The sequence below is a fragment of the Phycodurus eques genome, chromosome 8 (assembly GCF_024500275.1).
Source record: "Phycodurus eques isolate BA_2022a chromosome 8, UOR_Pequ_1.1, whole genome shotgun sequence".
In the NCBI taxonomy this organism is placed as follows: Eukaryota; Metazoa; Chordata; class Actinopteri; order Syngnathiformes; family Syngnathidae; genus Phycodurus; species Phycodurus eques.
The window spans coordinates 29,942,614-29,963,341 of record NC_084532.1 but is presented as its reverse complement, the minus strand read 5'-3'; the positions used below and the strand labels follow the sequence as shown (position 1 = coordinate 29,963,341).

Here is a 20,728-nt window from a genome sequence, read left to right as displayed (position 1 = left end):
ATCCAAATTATACCAATAGCTCTCATGAAGATGCACAAAATGCCCTTTTTGTCAAAACGTACAGTGGTGTCGGGTTGCAACATTTAATTGATGATCAAATTAATCGACGACTATTTTGGTAATTGATTCATCGTCTTGAGACCTTAACTTCAAATTGTCCAAAGCCACGGAATTTAAGCCTCTCAATAGTAAATATTCTCTGAACGCAGACTGATTATCTTTCTGTTTGATCAGAAAGAGACATTTGCAAACATCTGCTTGTACTTTACAGAACAGTGATCAGCATTTTTGCCTTTTTTCTGACGTTACACACCAAATCAGTAATGGATTTTGGTAATTAGAATCCGTTTGTATGTGCATTTTCTTCACTGTCAGTTTGAAATAATGTCCCATTTTTTTTAATTGCAGAGATGGAGGGAAAAAAAAGTTGTTATCCCATTCATCGAAAACAATCATCAACAGATTCATCGATCCAATTCGGTCATTGTCACCTAGCTCCTCTCTGAGCAGCAGCGGATTGAGGAGGAGAGAGCACAAGCGGCAGTAAAACAGGCCCATGTGTATTTGAACTAAGTACGAAAGTGTAAAAATAAGTCTTAAGTCTGGATTTAAACATTTCTACTGAGGTAGCAGCTCTAATATCCGCGGGTAGGGGATTCCAGAGTACTGGACCCCGAATGGAAAATGCTCTAAAGCAGACATGACAAGCTCTCGGCAAGTGGCCCGGGCAGCAATTTCGGGATCAATTTGAAGTCAGCGTGTCGTTGGCCCGCACAACGGCATCAACCAAACGTGCACGTAATTCCGTGAGCAGAGTCTTCTTATTTGTGTGTACGATACAGTACTCAGTTTTGGCGGTGTGGGGATAATCGGGTGTAACCGGTGACATTTTTCTGCTCGCTGTCATAGTAGTTTTGCACTAGACATCATCAATAAACAGCTGCCGTGTTGTCAAGTTACTGCCACCATCTCACAATCGGCTGGGCGAAAAACCTCAGAAGTCCGGGTAGAACTTTTTTTTAGCAACAGCTCTCGAAAGGATGCAGTACCTTTGTATCAACATAAACCCTCTTTTTCCCAGCTCGAGAAGCAAATTTGCCAGTTTTGGAGGTAGTATCAGAAACCCCTTTCATGTTGCTCATCAATGACACCTTTTTCCTGGAGTTGGTGTTCGGTGTGAAAGGTACCAATAGGTATGGAAGTTTGACGTCGACCCACGGATTTGCCAGCTTTGGCAGTAGTATCAGAAGCCCCTTTCATGCTACCTGTCAAAATCCTTTTGTTTGTTTCCGTAAATTGCTGATAAATGTCGTGTCTGCAGGTGAGATCATTTCCTGCTTGGAAGACGCCGAGGCCTTGCAGTCGGTGGACCTGAACGAGCTCTCGGTCACGCTGGACATCTTCGTCCTGACTCTTCCTCTGGAGATCGAAGTCATGGCCGACTTTCATCACAACAGGTGAGGCGATGGGGCGAATGCGGCCGGCGTTCGAGATTCACACGGTGTCGTGTACGTGTGCTCGCAGGTACACGTCTGAGAGCAGCGTGTCTCTGAACCGTTCTCCGGGACAGCCGTCGTCGTATCGGTCGGACGAGGAGCTGTCGGCCGTGCTGGAGGGACTGAACGGAGCTGACGTGGACGTGTGAGTGTAGTTTGGATATGCTTTACGTGAGGCAGGTTTGCAACCCTCCGGGAACGACGTACATATTCTCAGGTGTTAATACTCACAGGCATTTGTTCTCTCGCCTGTCCGAAAAAATCGAACATTATTTCGGCTTACTGACGACCGTCTCTAATATATATCCATCCATCCATTTTCCGTACCCTCACTAGGGTTGCGGGCGTGCTGGAGCATATCCCAGCGAACTCCGGGTGAGAGCCAGCATACACACACATGTAGACAAACAACCATTCGCACATACATTCACATCAGTATTATACTGTGCATAAAATGCACAAATATACACCCCAATTCCAATGAAGTTGGGACATTGTGTTAAACATAAATAAAAAGGGAATACAACGATTTGCAAATCATGTTCAGCCTATATTTAATTTTATAGACTACAAAGACAAGATATTTAATGTTCAAACCGATGAACTTTATTGTTTTTAGCAAATAATCATGAACTTAGAATTTGATGGCTGCAACAGGTTCCGAAAAAGCTGGGACAGGGTCATGTTTACCACTGTGTTATCGTTCCCATTCTTGCTCGATGTACAGCTTCAGCCGTTCAACAGTCCGGCGTTTCCGTTGTCGTATTTTACGTTTCCTAATTCTCCACACATTTTCAATGGGAGACGGGTCTGGACCGCAGGCAGGCCAGTCCAGCACCCGCACTCTTTTACTACCAATGAAAAACCACATGCAGAATGTGGTTTGACATTGTCTTGCTGAAATAAGCAGGGGCGTCCGTGAAAAAGACGTCGCTTGGATGGCAGCATATGTTTCTCCAATACCTGTATGTACCTTTCAGCATGAATGGTACCTTCACAGATGTGTAAGTTCCCCATGCCATTGGCACTAACACAGCCCCAAGCCATCTCAGATGCCGGCTTTGGAACTTTGCGTCCATAACAGTCCGGATGGTTATTTTCCTCTTTGGCCCGTAGGACACGACGTCCACAATTTCCAAAAACAAGTTAAAATGCGGACTCGTCGGACCACAGAACACTTTTCCACTTTGATTCGGCCCATCTTAGATGAGCTTGGCCCAGAGAAGCTGGCGGCGTTTCTGGGTATTGTTGATAAAGGGCTTTTTCTTTGCATAGTAGAGTTTCAAGTTGCGTTTACAGGATGTTACGGATATTATGGACCGTAGATGATGAAATCCCGAGATTCCTTGCAATTGTACGTTGTCCTTAAACTGTTGGACTATTTTCTCACGCACTTGTTCACAAAGAGGTGAACTAGTGCGCCCCATCTTTGCTTGTGAATGACTGAGCAATTCAGGGAAGCAATCGTGGCACCCACCTGTTCCCAATGAGCCTGTTCACCTGTGGGATGTCCCAAACACGTGTTTGATGAGCATTCCTCAACTTTCTCACTCTTTTTTGCCACCTGTCCCAGCTTTTTTGGAACGTGTTGCAGCCATTAAATTCTAGGTTCATGATTATTTGCTAAAAACAATACAATTCATCAGTTTGAACATTAAATATCTTGTCTTTGTAGTGTATTCAATGACATATAGGTTGAACATAACAAGGTCCCAACTTCACTGGAATTGGGGTTTTACATTGATTATAATACAGCTACTGGTTTAGTCCATAACATCCGTCAGAACATCCATCCATCCATTTTCTGAGCCGCTTCTCCTCACTAGGGTTGCCGGAGCCTATCCCGGCTGTCATCGGGCAGGAGGCGGGGTACACCCTGAACCGGTTGCCAGCCAATCGCAGGGCACATACAAACAGACAACCATTCGCACTCACAGTCACGCCTACGGGCAATTTAGAGTCTCCAATTTATGCATGTTTTTGGGATGTGGGAGGAAACCGGATTGCCCGGAGAAAACCCACGCAGGCACGGGGACAACATGCAAACTCCACACAGTCGGGGCCGGGGATTGAACCCGGGTCCTCAGAACTGTGAGGCTGACGCTCTAACCAGTCGTCCACCGTGCCGCCTCCGTCAGAACAATCGGCCAAAATGTTGATCATTGTTCCATCGTAAAAGCAGAGGTTTGCAAACATCTTATTTTGATGAGCTAATCGATTAGTTGTCGATGAATCGTTCCACCTCTTTTAAAGGAGGAGGTCAAAATGAAGGCACCTGATTTCATTTGTCGGCGCAGAGGCAGAAATGTTACATGTGCTTTTTGTTGTCTGTCAGGGTGTGTAGTGAACCTTTGTCCAAGCTACCGCTTCCTCACAAGCTGGCCATCCTGGCCACCATGGACGAGGTGAGTCTGCAATGACGCCGTGCCGCCCCGTACAGGTCCCCGAACGTCCTTTGCCGTTTCCTCGCCATCAGATCCGCTGGCTGCTGGAGGACGAGATCGTGTCGGCCCTGCGCCGCTCGCGCTCCGTCGGCCTGCCTACGCTGCTCAAGGTGGCGCAGCACGTGGTTCGCTCGGCCGGACGGCCGCACTGTCGCAGCGAGGACGTCCCGCTGCAGTTTGTCTTCAGGCCCGAGCAGTCGCTGGAAAAGTTCAAGGAGGCGAGTCTCGCCACTCGCTACGACCGCTTTTTACACAGAATTCAGCCAAATGGCGGTGGTTGTACTTAAATCGACTCAACACAAGCAGCAGTTTGTCAGATAGTGACCAGTTCTTGAAAAAACAGGCTTCAAGATATTTATATCCACTCCCGATGGAAGTTTACTGCCAAAACAAACATCAAGAGAGAATTACACGTACTGTATTTAAAACAACCATGTAGCTTTTAGTCCACTTTGCTCAATGCTAACAAACAATACAAAACACCATATACAGACAGGCTAACAAATAGTATCAGTATTGCAGTGTTATACTGTAATCCTTCGGGCTATATGAATATTAATGGTGGAGCAACTCATAATAATAGTCTGCATATACAGTGGACCCCTGCTATTCGTGGAGGATAGGGACCAGGCCTGACCGCCAATAGCGGCAATCCGTGAATAATGACATTATAATTGAGCGAGGAGGGCATCTGGGAAAGCCAGCCCGTGGAATTGTTTTTTTTTTTTCTGTTAACACGAAAAATCCGTGAATACGCGGGGATATACCACCCAATAAGCATTTTCCGTGAAAAAGGGAAGTTGTCTCCTCTAACAAAAAATGGGGGGGGGGGGGGGGGGGGAAATCCATGAATGCTGAACTGCCAATATGCGGGGGTCCACTTTATTCGTTATCCTTTGCGAAAAATTACTCAGGTTCTAATATTACTGCAGCTTACTGAGTCAGTCGTGAAGCTCTTCTTCGTCTTTGTCTCCATCTGTATCATACTGCCCCCAGGTGGCCAAAGCGTGCAAACCGGACGGAGCAGCACAATGTCCATTGAATTGAAGTAAAGAAATTCAGCAAAAACTGTTCTTTCTTTACTTTATCTTCAATTGGCATTACTGTATTTTTTTATGTAGCATGATATTATATATAATATATAAAGTGCTAATTAAATCTTTAAAAAGTCTAGTCTTAAAAAAAGAAAATTACCAGAATGTGTTTTTTATGAATGGATTAATGGGATTTTCATTTATTTCCATGGAGAAATATGATTTGAGTGTATTGAGTCGCGAGCGTGGTCACGGAATGAATAAAACTCCTACCTCAAGGCGCCGCTGTATATGAATTCTACGTCCAAAAGTCAAAACGGCAGCATGTGATCTGTAATGTGTGCCCCCTGCAGGAGTTCCGTCGTATGGCGCTTCCTGGCTACGTGCTCAACAGCGAGCAGGACAGCTTCTACTACGCGTCTCTGAGCCGGCTGCACCCTCAGAGAATCCACGCCGTCAAGAAGCTGTCGGAGAGCATCGCCGCCAACAGTGCGCCGCCTCAGGAAGAGTCCCTCTTGGAGAGCGAAGCTGAGGCCGAAGACATGGTCAGAAAAGTCGGAAATGTCTTAAAGAGCCTATAAAGTCAATTGAGAGCTTAGTTTCTACATACATTATACTTGTTTGTCAATTGGTGTAAATAACTGAATCGTTTCACCCCCAGACCGTCAACGTAGCTGCCGACACCAACGAAGAGGCGACAGTGGAGTTCGGTGAGCCGGTGGGGCTCTCAAAGACCGATGGCGGGAACGTTAGCCTCCAGCTCCTGAACGAGCCCACCTCACCCCCCAAGACATCGTCCAGCGTCAGCTTGGCCGAGTCGGTGCAGTCCGCCTCTCACAGTAAATCCCTCCCACAGCGCACGTTTGTTCGCGTAAACGTACATTTAACAGAGTGCTGAAGTACGGCTACATATGTTTTTGGAATGTCACGCCTGCAAAAGACGCCACGGTGGGGATGGCCGTCTTTCGAGGGTTACTAGAACAGCTGAACTTGATTATGGGGTTACTCAGCAGCAATTTAAATGGTGGCAGTTGTGTGCTGACTCCCATTTAACATAATTTTGAATGCAATGGTTAATCCTGAACACATCCACATTCCCCGTTATCAGAGGGTGTACAATTTTCTCTGTTATTTTTACTTTCCCTTTTGAAAAGATTTTAATTTTTTTTTTTTAATTGAGCTGCATAGGTCAGATGTCACATTAATAGTGGCTAAAGTTTTGAAATGATGTATTTATTTATTTATTTTTTGTATCGCAATAAGCTGGCATGTGAACAAGGGTGTGTATATTTTTTATGTCCACGGAATGAACAATCTATAAAGCATGGTTTTGGAATGTGGGAGGAAGCGTACTCGGAAACACCCACACAAGCGCCAGGTGAACATGCAAACGGCACACGGGAAGGCCGGAGCCAAGTTTGGAACGCTGAAGCTCACTGTGCTGCAAATAAACAATAAAAACAAGTCAAGAACCAAATCACAAACCAAGACAGCAAGACAAGATATTCAGCATAGTTCCCACCCGCTGCTCCATCCAGTCCTCTAATCTTGTTTCAGCACTATTGCTATTCTCTTTCACAGGCTTTGGCAAGATGAGGCCAAGTCGAGTGCAGAGTGTCGTCTCCAGCCAAGGAAGTTTGGATTCTGACATGCAGGGTGAGTGGGAAATCTACTGTTCTTTAAAAACAAATAAAGATCAGAGAAAACCATCATCTTGAATCAGGTGTTGTTACTGTACATTACCCACATAAAATGCATAGGGCCCTTGCATTGAAGCTTGTGGGACACCTCTCATTTGTGCGGAGCTCAGCGGTTTTTTTCCCCCCCCCCCCGAAGGATATGACGGCGGTAGCAGCGACTCTGAGTGCGATAGTCCCACCCTGGACAATCAGGAGAGTCAGACCCCTCTGATGCCCGACTTCTGGCTCATGGCCAAGATCCACCAGGACAGAGTCAAGGTCTACTCGCATTCTAGGTGGGACCGGTCCTCAGGAACCTTACGAACTTCAACAAAGGGTGGTGTCTGAGACAGAGAGTCGTAGACTTATCTTGTATGTGCAGAAGCGTGAGCGACGAAAAGGAAATGAACGCCAAGGAGCAGGAGAACAGGGAGGAGAAGCAGGAGCTGCTGGAATATTTACAGCTGCACCAGATGGTGGTGAGGAAGATTGGAGAGCTGTGTCGCAGAGTCAACCAGGTAACAACACCACCACTTTTACTACTGTTCCTATCACAACTACCACTATTGTAACTACTACCACTATCACAACTACTGCTACCACTACTACTATCAGTACCATAACTACCACAACCATTACTACTACTACTACAATCTCAACCACAATTGCTACCTCTACTATCACTACTACTACCACCACCACTGCCACTACTACTAATCCATGTACTAGTACGTTCTTGGTCCTCACGAGTAAGACAATTCAGCGCACTGGTAGACCAAATATATTTTACGAGTAAAGTTGTTTCCACTCCTGTATGACATTTCTGCGCATCAGTTAACGACTAGGAGGTACTAGTAGAACAACTGCATATTTGTATTCTATTCTATTAATGTTACTTAGCTAAAACTGTGCACGAGTTGACATCTGCATGCTTCTCGTACGGCTCGTGAAGATGTTAAATAGTAGAATTTTATAATGCATAATGGCAGGAGTGCAACATTTTATGAGTAAGACACAGTTGTTCTACTGGTACACACTCGAAGAGAATTACGTGTGTATTCAAAACAACCACATAGCGTTGCCTTAATAAAGTCAGTTTAGCTTCATGCTAACAAACAATGAAAAATGCCACAGACGTGCTAACGAAGAGGGTGTCATTGCGTTGTACCCTGTAAGCAATGGACATTAGAACACAAATGGTGGTGCAAGACATGTAGCCATAACAATACGCGCAGGCATATATTCTTTATCCTCTGAGAAGACTAGTCTTAATGCAGCTTTCTGAGGAACTGTGACCGTCTCCATGTATATCCATGTGTCTGTATTGTAATTTTCTGTGCTCAGCTCCAAACATCTTCGTTGTTGTTTGTCTGTTTTAGCACATGCTGCTGCAGGACCTTCACGACAGTCACGTGTGCAACTCTCTGCTGGTGGCGGAGAGCGAGGAGGACATCTGGAAGAGCGAGTCCGTGTACAGGCAGAGGCGCAACACCTCGGACGGTCAGTTCGTGCCCTCCAGCCGCATGCTGTGAAGTCGGACGGACGTGTAGTACCCAGCGTTTTGTGTGCGTGCGTTGTCCACCGCAGATTACCACGCCGAGGAGAGCTACCAGGCCAGAGATTACCTGGCTGCCACCATGCACTTCATCCCAGGACACTTTGCCTGCGACGTGGTGTGGAGTACCGTCATCCACATACACCCAAGACTCAAGATGGGACCCAACATGGGCGTGTCCAGAGGTCGGGATCTCTATCATGAGTAGACCCACGAAATAGACACGGGAAGTCAGCCATTTTGGGTCAAAGGGGGCCTTTTGGCCATTTCCGCAGGTCCTTCAAAGACTAACTTTTTGAAAATTCCGTCCCTGAAGCCACTTTTACCTAGCAACATGAAATTTGGTCGGCATATCTAGACCCACAAAAGTCTCACGTGACAGGCTCGAAAAGACACAAAATGGCTTCCATTTTTTTTGAAGCAGCACGTTTCGGCTTATTTTGGCCTTTTCCTTCAAAAACCAAATTTAGCCTAGGAATTTTTAGAAAATTCTGTGCCATAAGCCAGTTACACTTAGCAACATGAAATTTGGTAGTTGTGTCTATCATGAATAAACACAAAAAAAGTCTAGAAGACATGGTTAAAAATACTCAGGAAGCATGCCGTTTTGGGTTTGAAGCACCAAAAGTTGGCTCATTTTGTCCGTTTCCAGACGGCCTTCAGGAGCAAACTTGGCCTAGGTATTTTGGGGAAAATCCAGCCCCTGAAGCAACTTCCAATTTGGTAGACATCAGTAGACCCACAAAAGTCTCAAGAGCCATTCCCTACAATTCACAGCAAGTCGGCCATTTTGCTTTGAAGCAACCATTCTTATCAAGTATTAAATCATTTGTGCACTGAGATGGTCCTCTGCGTGAGTATCTTGACTTGTTTGTTTTGCTATCTCAGCCATCCAGGCCTTACGCTCCGTGCTCAACTCCTTCTGCGTGGTCAACAGGAAGAACATGTTTGTCTACCAGGAGCGCACCACTAAATCCGTCTTCTACCTCAGGTTGGTGACACCCTAACCTCTTTCTCTGTGAACATGCCATGTTCTCCTGTTGTCATGCAGCCCCCCCCCCGTCGCATTGCATTTTGGGTATTGGGTCACGTGTTGCTTTTTCCAACGCAGACTTTACGAGACGTCTCTAACAGGCAAATATTCCGACGTGGACGGTGGCCTCCACACCTCTCGCTCCCTCAGCCTGGCCAGAAGTCAGGAGCCACTGTTTTCCGAAGACCTCATGGTATGTTTAAAATAAACAAAAACGACTTTTAATGCTTTATGTTCAGTGTTGAAGAAATCTCATCAACGGCAAAAAACGGAATGGTTCCTAGTAGAGTGAAGACCTCAACAGTCCTTTGTAAAGTCGTCTGTTTCTGTTTATCATAAAACTTGAACCGGCAATGTTTTATGACTTTATTTTTGGGTTTGAAGCACTCATTTTAGGGTCATTTTGGCCCTTTCTATAGATTTGATCAAATTGAATCATGTACACTACATTTATTAGTTTGTTTTCTTCAATTCCCGGAACAAGTCTGACTTAATTAGCAACATGAAATTTGGTAGGACTGTCTATTATGAATAGAGCCTCCCAGAAATCTGACAAAGCCATGCTTGAAAAGTTACAGGAAGTCTTCTATTTTGGTTGGAAGAAGACATTTTGGGATGATTTATTTGGGCCAATCTGGGGTCCTTCAAATGTCCGAGGGGAAATGTAGCCCCCGAAGACAGTTTCAGTTTGCATCGTGAAATTTGATAGCCGTGTCTATCATGAGCAGACCCAGAAAAAAGTCTCAAGAAGTAATGCCCCAAAATGCACAGGAAGTCTGCCATTTTGATTTGATGTGTCACTTCTAGGCTGACTTTTGCCATTTTTGGGCTTTCTTCAAAGACCAACGTTTCCTTGACATTTTGTCCGATTTCTTCCAAAATTCGAACCACTTATACAGTACAAATAGACAAATGGATGGTTCTGAATAACTTCAAACAATAAAAGAGTTTGAAGATTGTTATTTTCTAATGTCATGATTAAAAATGCCATATTGAAATGTTATAGCCCATGCAGCTTCCCGTGTACCTAATGAAGTGTCCGTAAAGTGCTGACTGATGTCTGATGTTTTGGCTTTCAGGGTTCCAGGTCATCTCTGGAGGGTTCTCGTCCGGTGGGCTTGGTGGACAAGCACATCTTGCTACTGGTGCACGGCGTGGGAAACGCGGGTAAGAGACGGGATACTTTCGACGCCGCCGAAACGTCGAAGACATTTTGCTGAACCTCGTCCGCGCTCGACAGGTCCTGAGATCACGGACGAGCTGGTGAAGGTTCTGCGCAAACGTCTGGATGAAACCACGCTGGATATCATCACCGTCATGCTCGTCAGGAACTGCAAGCTGACGCCCGCCGACGTGGAGGTCACTTCTTCTTTACTCAGCCCCAAAATTGTGTTTTCACGCTTGTGTGTGGCAGGTTTCTGAGTTATCCGGGCAATGTTCTGGCTTCAGAGGTAGTGTCAGAGCTGGATTGGAGGCAGGGCAGCACCTGTGTGAAAGCCGGGACAGGGGTATAAAGTTTAACACGGTTGTGTCGAAAGCTATTGTGCCGCTGACGTCATCTGATTGCGGGATGCTGTGTGAACGTGCACACGGTTCTGGCAGTATTCCACTTTTTCTGGGTTCTGTACCGAAGTCACAGGCAAATAAAACCACGTGCGCGATTCCAGCGCTGATACGTTTTGTGTGTGAAAGAGGCTGACGCCAGCTTTCCCCCGCTGTGTTCAGTTCATCCAGCCGTCCGGCTCTCCCTCCAGCGAGGTGATGACGTTCGGCCTCCCCGCCTTCTGCCGCCCGTGGCTGTCGGCCGCGTGGCACTACCTCCGCCAGAACTTGCTCATCTTCCTGCACGTGCCCAAGTACACGGATAGCAACACGGCGCACCACTTCAAGGTAACGCCGCATCGTCTTCTGTTCTGCAAAAGTTGAACTGGACGTTTGTTGGTTGTTGAAGACGGACCGCCTTCAATGCAAAGGGCTTCTTCAGTTCAGAATGCTGGGGGAAGCGGCAGTAAAACAGGCCAAAATCCAGGTGTCGGGGTGAGGCAGGGCAAGAGAGTAGTTGCATAGCAGGTGTGGTGAGAGTGAAGAAATAAGTCTTACGTCGAGATTTGAACATTTCTACAGAGGTAGCAGCTCTAATTTCCGCATCTTGAGCATTCCAGACTGCTGGAGCCCGAATAGAGATTGCTCTCGAATGTTGGGGTCATCCAGTCGTGACCTGAATGACTGATAAGCTACCCCTCAACTTCACTCACTGTGAAACTTTCCTCCTCATTTTACTTCAGCACTGCTTTCATTCGAGCGCCGACATGGCGGACGGCGACATCTACCTCTACAACAAGCCTGGAGGTCAGGGGACGGGGGGCAAAGGTGCGTCTCCTTTTCACTTGCGTGGTCACAGAACCAATTCGACTTGTATCTCAAGATGCCGCTGTACTTGGAATAAGGTGATCAAAAGTCATCTTGGATAGTAAGCCACATTGTGCTTCACACTACTATCTGGTAAACTGAAACTGAAAATATTTCCTACTTATTTTAGGTACAAAATTGTGAAGGCCAAATCTTTTTTTTAATTATAAATTGAAACGTTTTCCCCTATTAGAAACAAAAGATATTACCGGTATTACAACAGCCATTTAGGCCCCAAACTCGTCGGGCATGAATGAACTGCGATTTCTGCTCGTCGAATGGAAAAATCACACGGCGACCTCACACATGCAAATGGATCATTGATCCAATTTCAAATGTATTGATCAGGAATCGCTTGCATCACGCTGACGTTCGTGGATGGCGCGGGGCGACCCCTTCAGGCCCCCGCCCGGGAATGCGGCAGACAAACCGACAACTGCTCCGCCCCTCTGCAGCCCCAACACTTTGACCTTTTGACTACCGTGCTGAGGGTAAAGGCCAACGCCGACTGGAGCCAAGGTGAGCTGTCGCGCAACGTTTGCAATATGGATAAGGCTCTGACATAAGAGAATGTGGCGAAAGTAAAGCTACACTTTGAGACTTTTAGCAATTTGTCTTTTGATTTAATTTCTTTGAATAACTACTTAGAGGCGGCGCCGCTGCTGGTGCGCTTCGACGTGTGGGAGCAAGGCAACGTCAGCCCGGCGCAGCTGGTCGACAAGCTGCAGGGGGCGCTGCGCCACGCGCTGTGCGACGTGCTGATGGAGCTGAGGGTGCTGCCCAACCCGCTGTGCCTGCCTTGCGCCGATGCCAACGCGCACGGCCGCAAGGACCGCGGCAAAGGTGCGATGCCGCCGTCTGCCCGCCATTTTTTAAAATATTTAAATTGTCACTATTTTTTACGTGTCAAGTATATGCTCCTTTTTTTCCCGAATTACGTTTTCGATCGTTTCACAATGTCCGTCATCGGTCAAATCGTTCGTCGACTGTGTTGTCCAAGATTTCAGGGCTACCTCAAAATAACTAGGCACACTAAATCCTGATTCGTTATTCATTTTGACCGTCACAATTGTCTTCCGAATCAGATTCAAATTGTTACACCTTGTACTGTTCCGAAATAAAGTCAAATAAATGTCATTGTCCAACAAATGAAAAATCCAATTTGATTATTTGAAAACTATCTATTGAACCGGAAAGAGAATATGCTGTTGCGTTACGGCTGCCGCTTCCACCTCCAGAAAAGTTTTTCTCTTTAGTTTCAAATGACTTATTTTACCCCGGATTCCTCGCTGCACAGTGACCAAAGGTACAACCCGGGTCGGTTTTGCGCCTGTCGGTGCCGTAAATCCTTTGCTGCCTGGGACCAGCTGCCTCCTTTCTAGCTAGCTAGCTAGCGTCACGCGCGACCCTTTTGTCGAATCCACTTTCTGGCATTCGTTCTGCCACCGTGGCCCCTTCCGGTGTTGACTCCTTTCCGGCGTCGGTTGTGGCGCTGGCACGACTATCCGGGCAGCTCCTTGGGCTTGGTTATCGCACGCCTCATTCCGCGGAGATCGTCTTGTCAGTGGAGGTCTATGGACTTCAGGCCAAATGCGCACATGCAGAAACTATGCGCAATAAGCCAGAATGCCGTCCGCTTTAAACACGGGCTCAAAATCATGAAATAGTTTGTATTTTTTAAGTAAATGCGGCGTGGCGGCGGTTGCTGCTCGTGTCAGAATAGAGTACGTAGTATGATCGTCTAAGATTTGTTCTGATTCGAGTCTGAAAATTCCGATTCGCCGATTGCTTTTGCACGCCCACTCGAATCCCAGTTCGAGTCACCGCCGATTCGTGTGTAGCCCTAAGGATCACAATTGGTTTCCATTTCCAAGATTCAGGTGCGCTCGAGGCGAAGGAGGCGAAGAACACTCCCCGGCAGCGCAGCGGCTCTCGGGTGTTCAGAAGCAGCCCCTCGCCCATCACCTTGCCGCACGCCGGCAGCGGCGCCATCGGCGGCGGCGGCGGCGTGACAGGATCCAGCACGCCCGAGTCCACCACGCCCACCGGAAGAAGCACGCGCCGCAGCTTCTGGGACATTCTGGTATGTTGGCATGGCTTCTTCGTAAATAGAGTGTTACTCCAACACAAAATGTTGGATTTGTCATTGATTGTTGTACAATCAATGACAAATCCAAAAAGCGGTGATAAACCTAACTGTCGAGCAGAAATGCTGCTAACTACTTGTCGCTTTGAGTCCTCTCAGCTACCCTTTGCTCTTTTGCCCACTTGTTGGCAAAAGAGGGATGGGCATTTTATTTATTTATTTATTTATTATCCGGAGATGGATATTCCACCACAGTTTCGGAAAAGCTCCTGAAGCCCAAGGTAACAGGACAGCGCGAGGCTGCCAGGGTGTGCCCGCTATGGGTGTGCCCGCTATGGGTGTGCCCATGAGTGGACGGCAAATGATTGACACCTTGTCAGTCACACCTTCCGTCTCTGATTGGTCGTTTTCCTCAGGCGGGGTGTTTTTTTTTTTTTTTTTTACGAATCTAATGAAGATGGGGCCCGAGAGGGCTGACTTTTTTTCACAGATCATATTTCTGATGTCAGGTTTGTACTGACAGTTATAACAAAAAAAAACAAGATTTATAAAAAAAAAAAAAAAAAAAAATTATTGCAAGCTCCCTCTAAAGGTAAAACTGGTGAAAGTCCAGACTCTGAAATGTACTTCAGTCAAAATAAATTTTTTACTCCGTCATCGATCGTATCGGCGACTTATGACGTGAAAGGCGATCAGCATAAAATTCCAATTATCGGCCGATACCGATAACACCGATCAGATCGTGTGAACTAACTTGTAGTTTGTGGCCCCAGAGCAAACCCGACTCGTCGGAGCTGGGCAGCCCGAAAACCACGGACGACATCGTGCCCGAGCGAGGCGAGGAGGGCCGCGCGGCGCGGCGCAGGCACAAGACGGAGAGCGTCAGACAGCAGTGGTCGCAGGAGAGGCTCGGCGAGCTGGAGCAGGCGCACAGGTATGAGTCGTTCGTGCGCCTGTGCGAGCTTTCGTTGAGAAGTATGACACCGGACAGGGCCGGGCAAACGATATTTTCAGACGATGGGCCCCAGATTGAAAAATATGTGCAATAATAAAACGATCATTCATGCTTGTTTGTAAAGTGTATTACTGTATTTGAAATTCAAATTGAATTCATTGAATGTGTTTGTTATTATGATTGTTATTATTTAATAAGTAATTTGGGACAGCCCAGGACACGCTGGAGAGATTATTTGATGAAAAAAGTCGTTGCTTTTACTATTACGTGGATGTACATAAACGCTCGATGGGTCTGATTCAAGACGTATACGCGATGCTGTCATGTCACGCGCTGTCCGAGTGTTTTTCCAAAAGTCGTCAAATGCGGTGAACGGGGAAATATCCATTTTTGTTGTCGCAGGAGGCGAGCGTGCCAGCTGGAGGAGGGCGACGCCGGCGTCCTGCATCCCGTCTACCAGCTCACCTGCCAGTCCTGGATCGCCTTCATGGCCCGGCTCGGTACGCCGCGCTCGCCGTAAATCACTTGTTTTTAATAATTCAATAATAAATCGTTTCATTTTGAATGGCGGTCCCGGCGGGGCGGCCAGGCTGCCCGTCTGTTCAGCAGTGCTCGGCCGACGTGGCCTCCCACTTCCTGCTGCCGTCCGTCCTGGCCGAGCTGGTCAACCTGGTCGGATCGCTGGCCGCCGACACCGACGTCAAGGTCTTCGCCGAGACCAGGTCGGTGCTCGTTGCGCCCGAAATGCAGCGGGCGGCGCCGGTAGCCTGAGCTGGAAGGACATTTGAGCCAATCACGAGCCGGAAGAAAGTCAGGCGCAGAAAATGCAAAAACACTATCCTCTTGGATATATGAAGTTAAGCACAAATATCAAACTAAAAGGATAAAGCACTCAGCTCACAAGGCATTTGTAAAAATATGTCAAGGACTTACTCATTTATTTCTTTTTTTTAAAATAAATAAATAAATAAGGCAATGACATTGACAATTGAGATTAAACTGCAATAAAAATGTATACAACTAGTACGTCGGTGATATTTTTCTTCCCCAAAAATAAAGTGTCAATAATGTCTTCCAGCTGTCCCGCGTCAGGAGACGTCTTCGTCCCTTCCTCGGCTGTGCCGAACCTGTGGCGTCCTCCCCAGGGTTCCCGCAGCTTCATCGTCGTCGGGAGGAACTTGCAGCAGTGGCGCTGCAGCACAGAGCAAGGTAAACGCATCCTAACCTCGTCATTGGTCTAGCCCGCTCGTGTTCATGCATGTATGTCTAGCGTGCGTGCGTGCTGTCTTAACATGACTTGGTGTTGAGCCGTGTCCTGTCCTCTGTTTCTTGTCGCTCGCCGTCCGTCCGTACCGTCTTTCCGTCTCGCGTCGGCAGCGGATGACAGTTCAGAGGAGGAAAACGCGGCGACGCTTAGTAGATTCACACGTGAGTAGGACTTCTTCTACCTTCGCAACTGTCACACAGGTCGAAAAAGAAGTCAGAGAAGGGCTCAAAGCACACATCATTTCTTAAAAAAGGGGTAAACATGCACCCTTACAGTTCGCCTTCCAACGATTACCTGCACAGGCTAGCACGTTGGATGCAGAAATGGGGAGTGCGCTGTCGTCTACCCCGCGAGACTCAAACGCAAAGTTCACACATACTTCGACTTGAAAGCCGATGATGTCTGTGCCTTTAGAAGTGGCTCGCACGCCACCACGCAGCCTTGCCATCTTCTTCGGGACAACAGCCGCTCCATTTGTCATCCACACCTACAGGTTCCACTGGATTCGTGTTCACTTATTAAAAAAAGAAGTCGTTGTCCTGATCCTGTCGCTTGATCAGAAATCAGGGCCACTCACATAATAAGAATAATAATAACAACCACAATACATTTTATTTGTAAACCTCTTTTAAAAGGTCTTCAAATACTGCACAGGTTAGAAACACAAAAATGACAAAAAGAGGTACCAGAAAAAACAAGCGAGCAAAACACACATTCAAGGAAATACAAATGAAAAATTAGAGACAGAACTAGTGGAGGAGTGGGGGGAGAAAAAAAAAAAAGGCTAAGTGACGCAAGCAAAGCAGAACAAAGATGTAGGTTTCGAGGAGTGATTGAAATGAGGGGAGCTCGGGACAGTCTCGTATTTGAGGCGGGAGAGAGTCCATCATTTATAGAATATATATATACATACGTTTCAGCTTTTATTTACTTACATTTTTCAAGGTCACAAAACAATCCTGGGTACAAAGACTTTGCTCATTGGAGCAGCAATTGCTTGGTTGATTATATATTACACAATGTAATGTTTTGGGGGTTCTTTGTACAGGTAAAAGCCGTTTTGGAAACATTTTGCTGACATGACTTACAGTCGTGGTAAACTGAAATATGCTACAATTCTGCAAAGCCTGAAATAATATACAGAGTACCTTGGCGCCCATTGTTTACAAACATGAAGGGATGGTTCTATAGCAGTGTTTCTCAACTGTTGGCACCCTGGGACCCGCATTTTCCTTTTGTTGCAAAGTCGTGACCCTTTTTTGTAGGAGTTCAAAATAAGGATTTTTGTGTTTGTTTGTTTTGTTCATAAATCGGCTGTGAATTCATGTGCACGATATTATATTTTTAAACACCATTTCAAATGAGTTTGACACACCGCAGAACACAAGTGTGTAACATTTCCTGTCCCTGACCTAGTATGTTCCATGTAGGAACTTGGTACGCCTCTGTACTGGAAAGAAAATATCAGAATATGAATACATAACATTTTTTACTAGCTGTCTTCCACCCACCCAAAATGGCTGCTTTGGGTCCGGACCCACCAGTTGAGAATCACTGGTCTGGAGAGCATGAAATGTGGTCGCTGTTGAATGAAAAGGTCCAGAAAAGGCCCTTGACGCGCCCGTCCGTCCTTGTCCTTCCGGCTGCGTGCAGCTCACAAAGGCCTGCAGCGCTTCGAAGCCTCCGAGCAGCAGCAGCAGCAGCAGCAGCAGGGGGACTGCGCCAGCCTCTCGGGTCAGCAGCAGCAGCAGCAGGCGGGCTGGGCGTCGGCACCCGCTCCCCGACAGAGGTTCCTCCTCATCCGCATCCTGGACAAAAAGGTAGTTGGCACGGCAGTTGGGGAAAAAAAAAAAAAAAAGTGGACCACATCGCCCGGGCCCCGAAATTCAATTCAATTGATTTAAATAGGGCCCAGTCGCAACGGACGTTGTCTCAAGGCTGTACGGTGAACCGCCGCGAATAAATAACGGGGATAGTGACTGAGCCCTGCCACAAATAGCGAAACAAATTCATGCCCACAAAACAATATTGGTCATTGCATGTAGATGCCACCAGATGGCAGCAAAGCACCGAGGATAGGTTCCTCGAAAGATCAGCGACCGGGCAAATTCGCTTTGTAAAAACATAATAATATTATTCAGGGAAAGGCACATTTATTTTTTAGAGCACATTTTATAAAGAAGGTATACATGATTAATAGCATTTTAAAACAAAGAGCAAAAAAAACGCATTTAAAACAGATTACAGAAAAGTGAAAGACAGCTTAAAAGCCTTTTAAAGCAAAGCATTAAAAGCATTTTTTCAACAAAGAGACAAAATGACTAAAAATGTACAGTGCCGGAAAGAGAGTGTCAAGAATTAAACAGTTTGTGCATTGTGATGAATTCAACGGGGCTCTCTCTGTTGTGTGCGATATATAAAATATTTTTGGAAGAATTGTTCACAATCTTTTGCTGAGTTGAGTTCACTGCCTCCATACGGCGCTTGTTTGTATCTCAATTTTTTTCCATCGACTAGACGACAGCTCATATCTCCAAAACGTCATGTAAGTTGGGCTAGTTGTATCTCAAGGCACTACTGTACTTTACGATGTGCCTTTTCATTTTGAATCGTGTTTGGGGGAGGTCTAACTTTTTTCCCCCCCCAACAAGGATTACAAGTGGGACTGTAATAGGGCTGCAGCTATCATATAGTTTAGTATTCTCCTAAAAATTGTATCAAATCATCAAATATTTGGGTAAACTCTATTTTTATTTGCAATTATGAATGCACAAGGAAAAATACACCATTTGACTTGATAATAAATGACCAATTAGTTATCAACGTTTTAATTCTTCAGTTCACATTAAGCAGCAAACTGTATTTTCTTGTCCATAAACGTTTTCAGTGAAGCAATTTCAAACCCAAAAATAAATAGAACTAATATAAAGACATTTCACTGGAAAGTGAGCATTTGTTGTCAGTATAAAAACATAGGGCTTGAATTAAAACAGGCATGAGCAGCCTTTACGCGGTGTGCTTGACTTGAGCATTTTAGCACGCGACGTAATAATAAAGTAGCTTGACGGACGTGCGCTGATGAGCTGCGACCCGACTAAGTCGAGTAAAAGCGACGAGCTCGCCCTCCAATGAATGTTGCCCGCCCGCAGGTGACGCTGTACAGCTACAACTGGTCCCTGGACCTGGGCGCCTCGCTCAACCGCGAACTGGTCCGCCTGGTCAGGTGGCAGAACGCCCGCGCCCACGTGCTGCACTGCCTGCTCAGCCAGAAGATGGGCCTGTTCCATCACCACTGCTTCTCCGACGCTCCGCTCCACGACGTCCACTCCGAGCGGGTAAGCGGCCGCTCGCGTCGCCGGGCCGACGTCTGCCGGCGCTTCTGCCAGCTGAGGTGGAAGCGACCTGTCGGGCCAGCATCTGCTTCCCGGGCCGCGGCGGGCGGCGGCTCCCGCGGCCCCGCGCGTGCAGCTGTTGCGGCCCCGAGGCTGTCGAACCACCGCGTCCTCCCTTGCTACTCTCTCGGGAAAAAAGATGCGTCGCATGAATATTGAACGTTTCATCTAGCGACATGAAATTTCGGTAGCTTTGTCTATCGTGAGTAGCGCCACAAAAGCATCTGCCACTTGGTGAGAAACTTTCAGGGGTTCTTTCAAAGACCAAACTCAAATTTCAATCCTGTTAAACAGGTGTACGCCACAAAAGTACATTCAAAGCAACATTTGTTTGATGACTCACCATAAAACACAAAAGTCCAAGAACTCAGCTCATCAATGTTTTGAAAATTCAGCCCCTGAAGCCAGTTCCACATAGCAACCTCGGTTTTGGTAGACATGTCTATCATGAGTAGAGCCACCGAAAAGTCTCAAGAAGCCATGTCTGAAAAGACACCGGCAGTGTGCCATTTTGGTTTAAAGCAACCCCTTTGAGCCTGATTTGGACTGTTTCCAGGGGTCCTTCATCGACAAACTTGCCCTATGGGTTTTTTTTTTTTTTTTTTTTAAATGCAACCCCTGAATTAGCTACATGAAATTTGGTAGACTTGTCTTTTATGAGTAGACCCACAAAAAACTAAAGAAATCATGCCTGAAAAGACAATCTGCCATTTTAGTTTGAAGCAGTCAGCTTGCGACTGAATTTGGCCCACGCATACTGGATGGACAGATGGTCGACACTAAACAGCTTTTTTTTGCGTACGCCATCTAATGTGGTCTGAGCATGGCTGCAAAGCTTTGTCACGGGAAAAAGAAAAGGGCTGCAAGGGCTTGTTCCCATCGCTGCTTGCAGCTTTAACATTTCTCCCTCGGTTCGCAAGACGGAGAAAAAGTGACAATGAAATAAGCACATCTGGAAATGTGTCAGTGTTGTATTGATGAGGCATCACAAAAAAGAAATGCTGTGTCGAGATTTGCTTTGGATGAAATCGATTTCAGCTCCGACTTTACGCTCGGCAGTCTTTTATTCGAGTCTGTTTCCTCTTCCGAGCACCTCAGCAAAAAACACGGCCGCCGTTCTTGTATTAAATCTGCAGTCAAAAGCGAAACTCAGCGTGTCAGTGTCAGTGTTGATGCATTGCAAAGCTGGAAAACTTGAAAAAGTAAATGCAAGCAGAAATGTCATTATACAGTACTGTTAAAAACAAAAAAGAATATATATATATATATATATATATATATATATATATATATATAATAAAAAAGTTGTGGTGATCTAGAACAGGGTGGTTTGTATGCAGGTGGTGTGCCAGGCTTAATGTGCAATGCAGATTTGATG

General features: G+C 46.4%; 1 protein-coding gene across 1 annotated transcript in view; it reads left to right on the top strand.

Annotated features, from left to right (window-relative positions):
- szt2 (SZT2 subunit of KICSTOR complex) overlaps positions 1 to 20,728 on the top strand; it is a 64,876-nt gene that overhangs the window by 29,881 nt on the left and 14,267 nt on the right. Inside the window, exons 34-60 of the mRNA XM_061684231.1 lie at positions 1,322 to 1,457; positions 1,525 to 1,641; positions 3,832 to 3,901; positions 3,973 to 4,158; positions 5,328 to 5,519; positions 5,636 to 5,813; positions 6,556 to 6,630; positions 6,811 to 6,949; positions 7,036 to 7,171; positions 8,033 to 8,153; positions 8,241 to 8,393; positions 9,097 to 9,199; positions 9,320 to 9,434; positions 10,321 to 10,408; positions 10,482 to 10,600; positions 10,967 to 11,131; positions 11,527 to 11,611; positions 11,999 to 12,169; positions 12,299 to 12,493; positions 13,525 to 13,733; positions 14,510 to 14,670; positions 15,094 to 15,191; positions 15,281 to 15,413; positions 15,770 to 15,900; positions 16,069 to 16,119; positions 17,612 to 17,778; positions 19,108 to 19,293. Of these exons, the coding sequence (XP_061540215.1) occupies positions 1,322 to 1,457; positions 1,525 to 1,641; positions 3,832 to 3,901; positions 3,973 to 4,158; positions 5,328 to 5,519; positions 5,636 to 5,813; positions 6,556 to 6,630; positions 6,811 to 6,949; positions 7,036 to 7,171; positions 8,033 to 8,153; positions 8,241 to 8,393; positions 9,097 to 9,199; positions 9,320 to 9,434; positions 10,321 to 10,408; positions 10,482 to 10,600; positions 10,967 to 11,131; positions 11,527 to 11,611; positions 11,999 to 12,169; positions 12,299 to 12,493; positions 13,525 to 13,733; positions 14,510 to 14,670; positions 15,094 to 15,191; positions 15,281 to 15,413; positions 15,770 to 15,900; positions 16,069 to 16,119; positions 17,612 to 17,778; positions 19,108 to 19,293 (3,680 nt within the window). The remainder of the gene's footprint in view (positions 1 to 1,321; positions 1,458 to 1,524; positions 1,642 to 3,831; positions 3,902 to 3,972; positions 4,159 to 5,327; positions 5,520 to 5,635; positions 5,814 to 6,555; positions 6,631 to 6,810; positions 6,950 to 7,035; positions 7,172 to 8,032; positions 8,154 to 8,240; positions 8,394 to 9,096; positions 9,200 to 9,319; positions 9,435 to 10,320; positions 10,409 to 10,481; positions 10,601 to 10,966; positions 11,132 to 11,526; positions 11,612 to 11,998; positions 12,170 to 12,298; positions 12,494 to 13,524; positions 13,734 to 14,509; positions 14,671 to 15,093; positions 15,192 to 15,280; positions 15,414 to 15,769; positions 15,901 to 16,068; positions 16,120 to 17,611; positions 17,779 to 19,107; positions 19,294 to 20,728) is intronic.